At 48.6% G+C, this 16,113-nt stretch overlaps 1 protein-coding gene across 2 annotated transcripts in view; it reads right to left on the bottom strand.

Moving 5' to 3' along the window:
• Positions 1–8,374: 8,374 nt before the first annotated feature.
• The window catches only part of Zic4 (Zic family member 4), a 35,094-nt gene continuing 27,355 nt past the window's right edge, over positions 8,375–16,113 (bottom strand). The window contains exons 4-5 of one of the 2 annotated variants that reach the window (XM_005401427.2): positions 13,532–13,847; positions 8,375–11,176 (exon numbers count right to left, since the gene is read on the bottom strand). In XM_005401427.2, the coding sequence (XP_005401484.1) occupies position 11,176; positions 13,532–13,847 (317 nt within the window). In that variant the 3' untranslated portion in view covers positions 8,375–11,175. Of the gene's footprint in view, positions 11,177–13,531; positions 13,848–14,715; positions 15,818–16,113 lie in introns of those variants that run through there. The other variant, XM_013502796.1, reaches the window with a different exon arrangement.

The raw sequence follows: 16,113 nt of genomic DNA, 5'->3' as shown, positions 1-16,113 counted from the left end.
ACACACACACCCCTCCGAGTTTCAACATTCTACACCTCCAAGCAGATGCCTAAGCACAGAGGCCTTAGAAATGGGCCCATCGCTAAAAAAGTGGCCAATACTTCCTGAGACTCAATAGGCAGGTGAATCCTAGGTCTAATGACCCAGCTGGACTCTGAAAGTCCCTGCCCAGAGACTCCTGTTCGAACTCACCTACGGGTAGACCTTTGTCTACCAACTGGCCACACACAAAAGCTCCTATCACTTTTAGGTGAAGCCAGGGGGTCCCTGCCAACCAAGCCAATATTACTGGCAGGCCCCCTGGAAGCTCCGTGGACTTTAGATCTGGGACGTGATCACTAACCCCTTCCCCTTTCAGTGTCGTGGGTCGCCTTTCTGTCCTGCCATTAGAGCCCGTTCTCACTTTACTGCCTATTGCCTTTACTACCATCGGTTCCCAAACCAGCACAGACCAAGGCCTAAATTTGAAAGCCCCTGGCCTTTCCTGGGTCTCAAAGGCTTCCCCTCACCCTCCCGAGCTCTCCTGGCCAAGGGGTTGGGCTGTGTGTTAGTTGTAACCAGGGTTAAGTCAGTGCAGGGCTTCAGCCTTTGTCTTTCGTGGAATGTTTAGGGGCTGCATATGCTTTTGTGTTGCAAACAGCAAGCGGGGTCCCCAGGAGTCCCTGACCCCGTGCCTTGGCGGGAGCGCCGTTTCCCTGGACAACTGCGGCTGGCTGGGCGGAGGATAGACTCAGGCTGGCTCAAGCAGCCACGCAGCCGTGAGCACAGGCGCCAGCGGAGACGCGCAGCATCCTGAGGTCTAGGAGGAGAAATTCCTCTCTCTTGAAGAAGGGAAAGGGGAAAGATAATAGACTTAAGAATGAACTTCACGATTGGTAAACTACCTGTATTCCTGGGCTACCGGAGGAAATGTAAAGGAGGGCAAGATCAGTAAAGAGAGAGGAGGCGACAGAAAATACCTGCTGATTTGTCAACTGCAATGGGCAAACAGCCTCTTAATAAGAAATGAAACAATGAAAGGGCTGCATTGTTCCCATTAAGCACCCCGTACACCACCCCGTTTATATCGGCAAGGCCATGTTTTGATGACTTAGATTATATGCAAAAACAAACTTTCCCGCGGTGTTTTCTTCCCCCTTCTTCTCTGCTCGTCAAGCTTTTCTTTCCAAACAGTCAGATGATTTTATAAGCAGGCAAAGGGGAGGATGGAAACCCTCCACCACCATCACCACCCAAGAAATGATAAATAGCATCGCATAGCTAATGGCTGGAGGGCGCGTTTACCAATTCATAATCATTTATTCTTGGTGATGTATGGCTTTTACTCTTAAATCTGAAAAGCTTCTATTTGAAGGTGTAAATAGCTTTTTCCCCCCTTTCTTGCAGTAAACCTTCCTGCATTAGCAGTGATTGATCTCATGTACAATTCGTCCCAGAGTGCTATTTTACAGGGGGAACACTAGCTTTTGGAGATTAACTGGGGAGTCTGTTACATATTAATGAAGCTGGGAGATATACTAACGTTTTGGTAATTTAGTTATTTGTGTCTATAGCTATCGTCGTTATTTTCTTTTAGACCCCTGTGGTTGCTATCCATCGAATTAAAAAGTGGTCCTTAGAATTATTTTTTCCACTGGCAACTAAACGCCATTTAATGTGAAAAACAAATGTTGACTTCTCTCTTGAAGGAAGTATGTTTCTTGGCAAGACATCAAAGTGTTTTAAACTGTATTAGTGGGATGTTAGTTTTCTTACCCGGAGCCTGTGCTGAAGTAGTAACTAACTGAGAGAAGAAACAAGAAGTCCAGGGCTGCCTCTGTCTAAGAAAAATTATTTGATAAGGGATCAGAGGAGGAAGTTTAAGCTCTAAAGGACAAGTGTAGTGATAAGAGGTTCTCCCAAAATATTTGGAAATTCAAACTAAATCAGTGTTTGGAATCGAGATAGGGGGAGGAGGAGCAATGAGGTTGTTCATTGATTTGCAACCTGATAATTAATATCCCACCAAATGAGACATCAACGTCATTAATGCCTGTGTGTTCCTGGAAAGAGATTTTGAGTGAATTCCAATCCTGAATAAAAGCCACATCCGGCAAAGAGGTTGCTTCAAGGCTGAGGATAAAATGGCACTAATCCTCTGTTTTCCTGTAGGATGTTTGGGGGGGGGAATGTTCCTAAATTGCTCTCTGGCTTCCAACAAAAGATTGGGGAGGGGGGTTTCTGAGTGCAGGAGGCCTCTCCAGGTTGTCCCCCAACTTCCCAGGGTTTAGCGGAGGAGGCGAGCAGCCATGACTGAAGGAGTGGAGTGAGCAGGGGTGACCAGCGTTTTGGGAACTCCTTGGTTTCGCGTCTGCCCTTTGTAAGAAAGGTGGATCACTCATTTTTGTTTTCACAAAGTCTAAGACCTGCCTGTGAGTTTAGGAGCCTAGGGAATCTGTACCACCTCCTTGAGGAACTCAACCAACCTAGATCCCTGGCGTACTAACCTTAGCCCATGGTTCTTCTGATCTACTACCCCACACTGGACCCATTTCCTTCCAGAAAGGGAGGCCCCTGTGAGTATTTCTCTCAGAGGTCTGCCACCACCCTGCCCCGAAAGCCCAGACCTGGAGCTCTGAACGCCTGACGCCTTGAGGCTCATGTTTGCTGAAAGTGCAGGTCCAGGAAACAAGAGTCTTTCCGGAGCCGGAGCCGCCAAACGCTGAAGCGCGATACTGCCAGTTGGCCCGGGGCGCGCCCCTTTTGTTTTTTGGGGGGGTCGATTTATGTTCTTTATAAAATTGTAGTTTGGAAAAATAGAAAGGGCCTTGAAAACGTTGTTACAATGAAAAAAGGACAAATTAGAAGACATTTTCCGAGATCAAAGGCAGGAGGGAGAGCGCGCATGGGCATTCACAAAGCTTGACTTATTCACTCCCCTCCTTTGCAAGCCGGGGCAACAAGCGTGTCCCCCATTGACAAGGAGCCCTATTCAGACTGCAGGTGCGAAGTGGGCCGGCGCGCTCGGCCACATTATGTCAAGGTTGTTGGAGATTAGTGTTCGGCCTTAATAACTAAAGCGCTTGATTTACATTGGAAAAAAGCCCCCTCAGCCGTGAAAACAAAATCGTTGAACGCGTGATCATTGCGAGGGCGGCTGATATCCTAATACTCACATTGTTCTCAGCCAGGCCCAGACGAGTCCTGGCCTCCTCAGGAAGGGCAAGCCTAGGCCGCTGGCCGTCGACCAGGTCCCCAGTCACACTCTCTGACCGGCGGGTAGAAAAGGTGGTGTGTGGGTGGGAGAAAGGCAGACTGGGAGCTTCCTTGAGAGCCTATACCTAGGCTTCGGTAAAGCCTGAGACAGAAAATAATGGGGGTCCCTGGCCTTGGATAGGCCAGGTTGGAATGTATCAAGCCCGGGGTAGTCCCAGCTTTGCTATGGTGGGAGATCTGGGGAACTTGTTTTGAAGTGCTCCACACAAGATCAGACAAAAAAGGCTGATGTACTGAGTGGAGCTGCCTTTAAGGTTAGGAAGGCTTCAGGCCAAATTTCCTTTCTATTGAGATTTTTTTTGCACTTTCCCTGCTTTGTTTTCCTAGGGATGAAGGAGTCCACCTTGACCTTGGTATTGCATGCTCCAGTGGGGCTATTTCAGTGGCGGTCCCATCCTCCCACACATCCTCTCTGCCTTCCACACACAACCCTCCTCCACCCATGAGAAGGGATTTAAAAACAAGAGATCTGTAGTAGGAAACCAGGAGCAGGCATTTCAATTCAGATATGTATCCATTCTAACTGCAGTACCTTTTGTGGAAGTCAAGCTACTTAAGACAATTTCCATAAGATCTGATCTAGAAGAAAAGGTCCCATGGGGACAAGGTGAGAATGCTGCTAACTGTTGTCTGGCCCTGAAAAGGTCGTAAGTCAGCGCCTCAGTAGCTGACCTGTCAGGGGAAGGTATAAAGGCTTTATTCATGCAGTTGCTGCAATGTTCTCAGCTCTCACAAAAGTGTTTTTATGATTCCATTTTCTTACCTCTTTGCTTAATTAAAAAGCTGAACCATTAGAATAGCACCTGCATCGAAACCTGACAGTGCCTGCATACTAATTCCAGAGCCTTTACAGCTAGTAATTATAACATAAAATCAGAGATTGAATAAAACAGAAGGATTTTGCTCCCAAAGCCCTGCTAATCCCCTTTTAAAAAGGTCTGGTGAAATAATTCAGAACAGTTTCCGGAAGTTGGATTACCATTCCTTTTATTATTTTTTTTTTTTTACTTTTTACAATGAAATGATATTTCACACTTAAAGGAGACTGTTTTTCTACAACAGTTTTCTTTCCTTTTTTTTTTTTTCTCAAAGTTAGCAGGTTTTTGGACAATAGAAACCATTTCCACACACATTCTTTGATCACTCAATGCAGTGGCAGAAAATGAAGAAAAGTGTTTATGGTACATTTGAAACATTTACACTTTCTAAGGTGAAAGTGGTTGCAATGTGAATAGAAATTTCTTAATATGCTTAGGCACTGCGTCAATTCTCTAAGAGGAAATAATCAAACTTTCTGAGGCATAGACCTATTTTTCATGGCTTAGAAATATTCACATGTTAGGCAAAATACTTTTAAACAGTACACTGGGACAAAAGCTTTTTAAACCCTTAGCCAGTACAGCTTCCACTGAACACTGAGGAGCCTGGGATGCTGCAATACCACAAGCAAAGCACTTTGAGCTCTCCACAGGATCTTTTTAGTTTTGGCAAAGAACACCCTCCTCATCTGGCCAATTTGACAGCCTGTCCCAGACAAGAGAAAACTGTCCCAGACAAGAGAAAACTGGATCATCATTCTGAGTTCATATAAGTCATCTGATGATGTCTGTGGAAGGTTATTGTTGCTCCTTTTTGCCCTTATTCCACAACTGCCTGGCACATCCATGCAATTACCCAATTCTGATTTATTTTCTCTGCAGACATTCCCAAACCTGTGCACCCACTGTGCGGCTCAGATCCATGTGCAGCTTTGCTCACCTTGTTTTACGTCAATCAGTGTTCTCACTCTACATTTTGGTTCGTGTAGAATCTACATTCACACTGCAAGGGGAAAACTGAGGGACAAGTTTCAAAGTCCTTCTGTCTGACCACATTTACATCAGCTCAATCTGTATCCGACAGTACTTCTTCTTTCTTTTCTGTGAAGTTGCTTTGCATATTTGCAAAGGCATTGGACCATTCAGAGAGCAAGACCTCCTTAATTGTCTTATAATTTTCCCTTTTTCCTAAATGACCTTGGGGTTGGAGCTCGATAACTTTCCTTGCGAACTCCCATTTATTTTCCTCATTAGAGACATTTAGGAGGAAAGGTTATCCTGATGCTCAGATAGGAAGGTCATCCCAAATGGAGAGTGCTCAATACTCTATCATTTATTGACTTGATATATCAATTTTTCTCTGGAATGGGAATTTAATAAAAGTAAACTCTGATTGGTTTTTTGTTTTTGTTTTTTTTTTTTTTTTGGTTTTTCTCCGGTACCGGGAACTGAACTCACGACCTTGAGCTTGCCAGACAGGCGCTTTTGCCGCTGAGCTAAATCCCCAGCCCCAGTAAACTCTGCTTGTGAAAGAAAGATCCTGATGACTTCTTAGAAATAATGTCTTTCTGGGTGATTTCTCTCCTCAACTGCACAGCCCTCAGCTTCCCAGCTGCTCACTGTCACTTCCCACTCCCTGCCCCCAACCAACAGCCAGGATAATTTTGTTGTTGGTTTTCAGTACTGGGGTTTAAACCCGGGGTCTTTGCATGGAGCTCCATCTTTTTCATTTTTTATTTTGAGACTGGATGTAAATTGTTCAGGTGTTACTCAAACTTGCAATACTCCTGCCTCAGCATCTCAGAATGCTAGGATTACAAGCATGCACCACCACACCCTACTCTAACCAGAATTTTGAGAAGCCCCACAGGAGACTTGAAGTCAAGTACAAAAACTTATGACAAGAATAAATCAACATCTGGGCTGGCTGGGCGATGGACTTTACTACAATGCCAGACTCTTAACAAGTCATAAGGGTGACATTAAAGCTAGTGATTCCTTCAGCTTCATTCCACTCTGAAATAAACTCAGTTCTTTCTCATTTTTCTTGGGCCTTTAAAAAAGAAATTACATCTTTGCCTCAGCATCTGACTGCACCCAGCTTAAGAATTTTTAGAAAAGCATGAACTCACTCTAACACCTGGACCCTCATCTATTCTCAGGGCTGCCTGGAGGAGGCGCACCCTGCTCTGTAGCTTCGGACAGAGGAAACCACATTTTTCAGAGCAGGCTTGAGGGTAGGATATTTGGTACCGTATTTGGTTCAGTGGAGAGTTACTGACGGGAGGCTCAGATAGTAGTAATAACAGCTAGCACTTAAGTAAGTTTTAAACGTTTGAAAGAAGAATATTATCTTCTGTAAAGGTAAAAATAATGCAGCATGAAAGATGATACAGCATGAAAAAGAAAGCTTGGGAAGAAGATTCGTTGTAATTCCTTACCGCACTCGATGGAACGGAATTAAGGAGTGACTATCACTTATCTCGGGGCAGAGGGTCAGTACGTGCACGCAGGAGAGAACCGGCTCTTCCTACTCAAAGTCCTTCCGTCAAGGCCCTACCCTTTTCACCTGGTGCTCTGATTTGTAATAGCAAGAAAGGGGGCCGGAGGGGGCTGACGTTGGCAAGCTAAGGTGCCCCGAAAATGCGCAGGCTAGTGTGCCCTGTCGGGTGAGAGGTGGGTAACTTCCCCAGAGAATAAGCGAGGCTTGTCGTGGACACGTGGGGACCAGTCAGTCCTCTGTCAAAGCTTACACCCTTCTGGTCCTGCCACCCCCTCCAAGAGTGAGGACTGGAAGGAAGTCTGCGTTCGGGTGGGCGGGAGCTGTGGTTCCCCCAGCAAGGCCTCTTTTCCCGCTCCCTACTCCCTTGATCCCCACGCCCTCCTGGGGACTCCGTAGATTCAAAGGCGATTCCTTCCTTTCTCCACAACCTCAGCGTGGCTGTCCGAGGCTGTCGGTCCTTCCACACTTCCCCTTCCTCCCGACTCTGTCCAGTGTTCGGGGGCCCTGTGCGCCGTGCCCTCCCGGCTAGGGGCTTTTTGTGCGGGAAGTGAAGGCTCAAGTGGAAGGCAGCCAGAAGCCCCGACAGAGCCCGGGTTAGGAGGGCCGGCTTCCCTCCCCAACGCCCCATCTTCCCAGTACTTCTGGAGGAAAAGGGCTGCAATGAGTATTCTCCCACAAAGAAGCAAGGTCTTGGAGCCCAAAGCTACAGAAGCCTTTCTGACTTTTCCCAGAGCCTGAGGGGAAGGAGGAGGGGATAACTCTAGAGCTGAAGTCCACAGACTTCCCTCTGGGTTCCCTTCAGTTCCACACACCTCGCTATCCCCTCCTGGTGTCCTTTTCACACCTGTGCTTCGCTCTCGCGCCTTTGTGGTCTAGGGTCCTTTCCCTGACACGTATCTCCAGGACTGCGGCCTTTGACCCCTGAGTTGGTTCTCCAAGGAGTCCTCTAATGAGATCTACCACTCCCACCCTCCTCCCACTCCGAAAAGCTCCCTACCCGAGCCAGGCTTATTGGAACCAGCTTCTCAGAAACAAAACAGCCAGGCTTGTGGCTCCAAGGCTTGGCACTGGTGCCCGGTGTGCACAGGAAGAAGCAGCTCTGGGGTCCCCAGGCTCCATGACTGCAGTGGAGGCGGGGAGGACAGCTCTGCTGAGTCAGGTGATTCTGATACATTTGAAATAAGTTCCCCACAGAAGGTCAGATCAAAGGTGCATGTGCATCAGATGCTAAAACCCACCAAAGATCCCAAGTGGAGTCCAAGGAACTCTGGCCTTTGCCTTAAGGGTCTGGCGTCCATGGAGGTTGGAAGAGCCTTTAGGGTTATAGTATAAGATCTAGTCAGAGAGACCCCTGTGGGCAGCTGTGCCTGAGGCACTCCATCAGAGTTCAGGCAGGCCTAGGAGCACTAGTCTCTTTCTTGTTTCCTTGTTTTGACTCCTGCCAGCTACTAAACTTTTCTCTGGGAATTCAGACCTGGTCTGTAAGAGGATGCAGGAATGGCCAGACCCGTGGGAAGGCAGCCTTTCCTGCAGATGTGAGAGAAGAACATTACCATTTTCCTTCCTATAACGTTGGTTAACTGGTTAGTGATGTCTATGTCATTTGGGTGAAGTTGGGGTGACTGTGTTCTCTCTCACTAGGGCCAGTTTGAGGGGACCCTTTATTTGGCTGTCTCCAAGAACTAAGTCCCAAAGATGTGTCTATCCAACAGTGAGGACAAGAGAGAGGACTGCAGGCTGAGCAAGGAAGGGCCTCCTATCTCTCTCAGGATGATGAAGCAATAACAGTACACAGCAATTCAAAAGAGAAAGCAAACACATCATTTATTTCCAAATAAAACAGCGAAATGCAGGTCCATGTACACAAAGTCCTTTGGAGGGAAAAAGAGTCACAGGTTTTTATTTCATTTACATTTACATATTCCAAGAAGATGAAGCCTAGACTTTCACCTTTTTCCTTCAACAATCACTTTCAGTCAAATACATAACAACATTTTTTCTTTCCAGTTAGTTCATAATTTAACTGTTACTAAGGGGACAGATGATAAATCACGAACAGTGTGGGTAGAGAAGGTACCAAACAGTCTAAGGTTTCACTTAGTCTTTTGCATATGTGTGTGAATTACGATTACAAAATGTTTGCCTGTCTGTATAACTCACATTCATTGCAATCATTACATTTTCTCATAAATTAGCGATATAAACAAACATATGGAGACCTCCAGTAAACAAATAAAATCAATATAAAAGACAACATTTTGCAGCAACTATAATAACAGCATGGGTTACAGCTTGGGGAAAGTTCTTTACAAATCATTTAGTCAGCACACATAGGGTGGGGTGTTTATTTAAACCACCTTTAAATCTACAACAGGAGGTTGGGAAAATCTGCAAAGGGTGAAAGTTTCTTTCAGGGCACAACAGAAAGTGTAGAACTGCACGGGTTGACAAAGGGAGAATGGTTGTTGGCATGCACTTTTTGGTCACTACCCTGTAGCACAAACCTTCTGAGAGCTCCAGTTGTCAAGATTGTGGAGAAAGCCAAAAATTGTTAAAATCTCTCTCTCCCTCAAGCCACTGTCCTTTTGGTTCAAGGCAGAAGCAATTTGCTAAGTGCAGCTAGTGGGAAGAAACCACAGTGGACCTATTTTTAGCAGAGGTGCCTTTGAAGGAACAAGAGATGGTAAAAATTGTTTGATTAAAACCTTAGCTTCCTAGAATCCCAAGCAAGAATATTCAGAGCCTGAGGTGTCTCCAAAGGAAGTTCATCCAGGCGACCCAATCTGGGCTGAGGGAGTGCAGGTCAGAGCAGTAAGCAGGAGGCACACAAGTGTGGGCTTGGGGAACATACCCTCTGCCTGCACTCTCTCTGCATTCTTTTCCCCAAGTATCACAACTGGTGCAAAGTGCCGCACACCCCCCCAACATCTGCACACTTCACCAGGTCCTGACCCTGAGGGTTAGGCAGTGCTTTTGTTTTTCCCTTAGCAAGACTTATCCCTGAAGTTGTCTATTGGTGTAGGGTGTGTAGATATTTTTTAAAAAGAAGTTTGATTTTATCTCTTTAGAAACGGTTTGAAACTAACGGGGCAGAGGGAGTTTGACAGAGAGGAGAACAAATCGCTGACAAAGAACCTTTTACGTTTCATCAGCGTTGTTAGGACAACAGGAAGGAATGTCTCAGATAATAACTCCCACTTCAAAGATTTCTCAGCTCAATAGAAAGCGAACCATCCTTTTTATTCAACCACAAGGACTGGCACTAAAGAAGACTCCACTGTTTGATTTTTTTTCCACTGTGTTTATTTTTCCCCTATTCACTGGGGTACTTGGATAAAATAAACAACAAGACAATTAAGAGAACATGGACTTCTAACTTTCCTGCCATCTTCCCCATCCCCTTGGCCTTGGGCTTTTGAGTTTATGCCCAGGACCAGCCAAGGCCTAAGGATACGACACCACTAACCTGGGGAGAAACGTGTTTAGGGGCCTGCAAGAAACTTCTAGGATGGAGTGGCAGAAGGACAGAGCTGAGGGCCAGAGTGGAAATGTCCCTAGGGCATCCTCTAAACTCCTTCAAACTTGCTCAGGATGGCCCTCTTCCCCACAATCAAATTCAAACCTACATCCTGCTCAAGATTCTGAGGGACATTTTGCACAAAAGTGAGCTCGGGCTGTGGTACACTGGCTAAGCTTCGGATGGTGCCCTGAAGTCATTTACTCCTGACCCTGGAGCCTCTTTTTGGAGCAGTCAAGATGCACAGAGTCCAGCTCCTCTTTTTTCCTGAAAGCGTCCCAGGCGACAAAGTCCCCTGCAACAGGGTGCAGGGTGAACCCCTAAACGCGGGCGAGGCAGGTCCTAGAGAGGAAGTATATACTGAAGAGCACAGTGACAGTATTAAATGGCGTGAAAGCAAAGGTCAGCGCAAATGTATCTTAATAGAGTGTCTGCAGTGAAGTGTGCCGCCTTTGAAGGGACCGCTCCCCGCGCGCATTTCCATGGCGAGCCTAACGCGGCATGCTGATGCACCGTCAAACTCACACTTTCAACCCCAAAACCCGACTCTTTGAACAACCCGAGCTTGATTAGACCTTTCTCCTTTTCTTTCCCCTCTTACAAACCATTTCCTCGCCTTTAGAAACTCGCCATCAAACCCAAACGCGCCCTCTGATCACCGCAGAAAGCAGAAACAAAGAGGGCTGTGCAGCGATTCAAGCGGCCCTTTTCTTCTTCCACATTATTATCCATTTTTATTATGATCGGGAACAAGTGCCCATTCGCGTGGGTTTTGTTTACCGGAAATTAAATGAAAATGATTTAGTCCGCGTCAAACAAAAATATATACTTGTATACACAAGAAAAAAGGCCTGTTAGACGTAAATATTATGTCCTTAATGAAAAGCCTGGACGGGCTCCAGGCTCGGCCTTTCAGGATTTCAGTGCGACTTGCCCATTGCCATAGAAATCCTAACTTACCATGAAGATGCACCGTGGCGAAGAAACACTGCTTTGTGTGCGGGCCCTTTGATGTCGTAGGCACGAGATGCGGGAGCTCAGCTGCACAGGGCTAGATTACCTTGCGAACGACGCGGTGGACATCTGTAACAAGCAAATGAAAAATTAAAAGCGATTAGTAATCGACTAAACATTTTTTATTTCATTTCATTATTTGGGGTTGGGGTGGGAAACAAAACGCGGTGCCTAGACACAGAAGAGCAAGCACTCTGATTGGAAGAGGAACACTTTCCAAACATCTGCCGAGGCAAGTTCGGTAGATGCCCCCTGCACCTTGGCTGTGGGGCTAGTGTTTCCGCTATGGGAAGGAGATTTTGCTCTCCACGCTGCTGCACTCGGCCCGGGGAAGCCTCTGCGAGCTATTGTAGTGGGGTCGAGGAGGGGATTGCATTCTCCCTTTCTCAAACACAGATTCATCAGAGATGTACATGGAAAATTCCGGGTTTTATTAGTGGTAATAAAAAAGCTGTCCTATTCCACTTAGTTCTTTTGTTATTTTGTATAATGAAAGTTGTGGGGGTGGAGGCTCGGAGTGATAATTGTCCCATGGAGTCTGAAGAGGAAAGAATAGAAGACAGTCCAGCAGACTGGCAGAGCCAGACTTGTATACTCCAGCTTTTATTTGGTTTTGTGGTGTTGGGGGATGAACTAACAGCCCTAAGAATGTTGGGTAAGTGCTCTACCACCGAGCTACATCCCCAACTTTGGAACTGGGCTTTTAACATGGAGCTCCTTAGGGGGTTCCCCTAACAGAGAACATTAAACCTCCTAATTACACTTATTTCCAAATTCTTAGGGAATTGGGATGGGTCTATCAAAGGTTTCTTTTTTTCTTCTTCCTCTTTTGTATTTTTTCTTCTTCACATCTTAACTGGGATTTCTGGGGCAGCCTCACCCTCCCAAGTGGAGAGTGGCAGCCTCAGAAAGAAGTCTGGGTTTTTTGATTTCCCTTTGGCAGTGATTGCAAAAGCCTTCCTGTTCCCCACCCACAACATCTGGTTCTTTTTGCTGGCGATTTCATACTCAGCATATGAAATACACATTCAGTCTAGCCCCACCGGGTCTAGTATTGTCTTCACAACACTTATTATTATAGCTTTTTTTCTTATCCCCTTCAACATAAGTCAAACAATTTTTTTTAAGGACTGTGGATTGAACCCAGAGATTTGCACATAGAAGGCAAGCATTCTAGCACTCAGTTACCTCCCTAGTCTTATTTATTTATTTAGGCAGAGTCTCTCCAAGTTGTCCAGGCTGACCTTGAACTTTTGATCTTCCTGCCTTAGCCTCTTAAGTAACTTGAATTATACTGTTTGACTTTTAACAGACACTGTCACATTCACCCAGACACTTGCCAACACCTGGCACTTTGGCTTTGCAGGCCTGGACTCTGTGATGTCATCAGTGAGCTCCACACTCTCAGCCCAAGTACCTGCAAAACTTTACAGGCAGTGTCTGGACTCGGGTGGGGGTAGGGAAGGGACCTCCAGAGGCCTCACAGCATTGCATACTGAAGTGCTCTTTTGTCTATATTTCCTGTTGTTCTGGACTCACTCCCTACCTCACATATAGTATGTATGTCAGGTCTGTGGACATACAGATAGGCAGACAGATGTATCTGTATACGAAAGCCAATCTTGCTTGTGGAAGTATGTGAACACCCTGTGATCTCCTTTACAAAACTGATCAGAAACTCTGGTACTTGGTTGTTCTTTGAAAAGGATATTGGAGGATGAAGAAAGTGTGGGGAAAGCAAAACAGAAAAGAAATGAGAGGTAAGAAATGAGTGGAATTCTGTCTGCCCCCTTTCAGGTCTGACTAGGAGCAAAGGGGAGCAACCCCAAGGCAATAAAAACATTGCCCATCCTGTGAACCCTTCTAGGACTTAGCGGCTTTACTTATGCCACCTAAAATTGCCAGAACTGCACAAACATCCTAGTATGTACTTTGTTCAAAATCTGCCCGTCTCTTTCTTTATCCCCAACGCTGATTTCAGGTTCGTCAGCCATGAGGGCGCGAGTAGCGGTCAGGACAGGAGTGGTGGTGTAAGGTGTGACTGTAGAATAAATATGGGACCTGGTTTAAAGTAATGAGCATGATCTCAGCGTTATGGATGACCTCTAGCAAGCTTTAGTGGTGGCCAGCCTGCCTTCCTTCCTTCTTTCCTTCCTTCCTTCCTTCCCTTAGTTTCTCTCTTCTTCCCTCCCTCCTCCTCTCCCTTCCTTCCTCCCTCTTTCCCTCCCTTGCCTTATTCCTCTTCAAGCCTCAGTAACCCAGCTTAGGATCGAAGGCGGTGTACCACTGCAGAAGCAGCAATCACAGAAGCAGCCCTAATATTGGCGGCGGAGGTGGAAGTGGCTGGGCCAGGAGGTGGAGCGGAACGGGGGGGGGGAGGGAGCAGGGGCAGCCACGGCGGGGTCCACTCTCTGAGACACGTACCATTCGCTCAGGTCCGTGCCACGCACCACCACCGCCCCTGAGGAGGCCATCGGGGGCTCGTGGCCGCAGTCGGACGAGGGGGACAAGAGGGCAGAGGGTGTAGCCGAGTCATAGCCAGAGCTGGGCGGCGGCGAGCGACCGTGCACCTTCATGTGCTTACGCAGGGAGCTGGGGTGCGTGTAGCACTTGTCGCAGCCGCGCACCTTGCACGTGTATGGCTTGTCGCTCGTGTGCACGTGCGAATGCTTCTTGCGGTCGCTGCTGTTGGCGAAGCGCCGCTCGCAGCCCTCGAACTCACACCTGAAGGGCTTCTCGCCTGGCAGAGGCAACGCAGAGACGTTAGTGAGCGTGCAGCGCGCCCCAAACTCACGCCCGCCCCCCCAATCTTTCATTTCCTGCAAAAGCACCGTAAAAGTATTTCAGAAATCCCTTTTCCTGCGAGCCTCGGGTCGGGGAGCCTCCTCCCCGGCTCAAAGCGGCCCCGCGCCCCAAGCCCCCTCCTGCACGCCCGCGCCCCTCCCCCTCTCCAGCCAGGAGGAGGGGGTGACGGGGGAGGAGCGACCGTGACTCCATCTTAGTCGAGTTCCCATTCTCGAAAATCCTGATCCATTCGGGTTGTTTTCCTGCGTTTTATCCATTCAGGCAGAAGCACCTCTGGCCTGAATAGAGAGTTGAGGAAAGGGCTCACATCTGCTCGATGTGAAGCTGCCTTTCCAGCCAAACGTGTCTGTCATCACCACCCACTCCTAGCCGTGCACCGCGCGCACACCCCAACCTGGCCCAAACAGTTTCCCAAAGTAGGTTTTGTGCACAGGCCAGGGCGATGAAATAATGTAAGACGCTTCGTGCGCAGTGTGGGATCCTGCTGCAGGAAAAGGTATTCTAGACAATGATTCGCTTCGAAGGCTATTTTTCCCCTCTACCCCACCCCCACCCCGCAAACACTGAGCAGCTTTCTTCAAATCTTTGCTAAGCCATTCCGATCCCTCCGATGTGTTCGCCAGCAATAATATTTTAGTATGCTGCTCCAGCGGTGCCCCCAGAGACCTCATCGCGTGTAGCTGGTGCCTCAGTCCAGACTGAACGGTTAGGTCTACCGGCCTCCCCAGACCACCCCCACCCGGCCGCCCGACTTCGCAAGCCTGAACCAAGGGGCCAGCGCGGAAGGATCCGTCCAGGCCAACCGGGATCTGAAGTCTCCCCAGCAATCGCGCCCTGGAGCGCCGCAGCTTCGGAATGTGCGCAGCTGCTGCGGGTAGCAGAGGTCCGGCTCCGCCGAGCAGAGGGCAAGCGCTTGGCCTGGAAAGACCCGCGAGGGTCTCGGATCGGTGGTTGCGATTCCTGGTGGAGCCGTGGGAAGGCGCGAACGCACGTTCGTGTGCAAGCACTGGCAAACCAAGCTCCAGTTCGGGAGCTCCCTGCCGCCTGAATTTGCAGGCAAGTGGAGGAGGAAAGGACCCGGAGAACCCGGAAGCCCAAGTTCCGGCCCGAGCTGCAAATGCGGCAGAAATGGGGGTGGGGCGGAGGTGTCGGGGAGAGTTAAACAAATGAATGTCGCCAGGCGCCCTGCCTTGAGGGAACCAATACCTTGCGCCTAGCCGCCTAGCCGAAGAGCAAGAGACGCATGGCTGAAGTACCGCTGGCTTTGTGGTTGCTTCTCCCGCGGCTTCCAGGAAAGACAGAAGCTTTCTGGCAGGTTTGAACAAACAAAGCCTCTGTCCCCGAGCTCTGTTGAGACTGGCTGAGGCAGAGGTTTGCACACAATCTACTCCTCCGCGCAGGCAGTGGCTTGGGAGCCCAGGGCTGTGGCACCGCCCAGTCGTAGAATTCACCCCCTTCGGGAGTACTGGTGTGACACTAGGCCCTTCGGAAAGTGCTGGCCTCTGCCGTTCGACTGAGCACCGACATCGTTTTATGAAAAAGTGGGAGAAAGACTCGGAATAAATCAGTATCCCCATTTACCCCTCGTTTTCCTCCTTCTGATCCCTGCTGCCTGCATTTGCAAACCCAAAACTTTCCTTCCTTCCTTTCTTCTCTTCCTGAAACCACTTACAAAAAGAAGTAGAAGGAGAAAAAAAAAAAAAAAAAAGCGATTCCGGGCCTAACAACGTAAGCAAGATTTTTCTGGGAACACAAGAAGGAATAGAATTTGAGGCCGAGTCCCCCTTCCTGGGGTGGGGTGGGGTGGGGGATGGATTTCTGCCACGCACGTATCCTATGTAGTGAGCGCCTCTTTGGACCCTGGTGTAAAACAAAATGATTTCGCTCCAGACGAGGAGAGAGGAGAAAACAGCGGAGCACTGATGTGTTTCGGGCAGCCAGGAAGCTCGCGGGCCCTCGGGAGCCCAGGTGAGGCCGCGCCCCGGAGCTGCAGGAGGCGCCCTGGCCCCCTTGCGTGGCATCCCTGTCGCCCCCGCCAACACCCTGAGGCCCGCCCTTCCCCTCCCCCAGGCCGGGCTCTGCGCTCCGGGTGGGTGCATGAGAGTGGAGTGCCAAGCTTGGGCCAGGCCCCCGCCGCCTGCCCGGCGCGGCCTGTGCCCGGGACGGCGCAGCGAGGCGCCCAGGATCTGCTCCCGGGCTCC

The sequence above is a fragment of the Chinchilla lanigera genome, unplaced genomic scaffold (genome assembly GCF_000276665.1).
Source record: "Chinchilla lanigera isolate Chin_1 unplaced genomic scaffold, ChiLan1.0 scaffold00073, whole genome shotgun sequence".
Classification (NCBI taxonomy): Eukaryota; Metazoa; Chordata; class Mammalia; order Rodentia; family Chinchillidae; genus Chinchilla; species Chinchilla lanigera.
The sequence above is the reverse complement of the archived record's forward strand: the minus strand, read 5'-3'. Positions and strand labels throughout refer to the sequence as shown.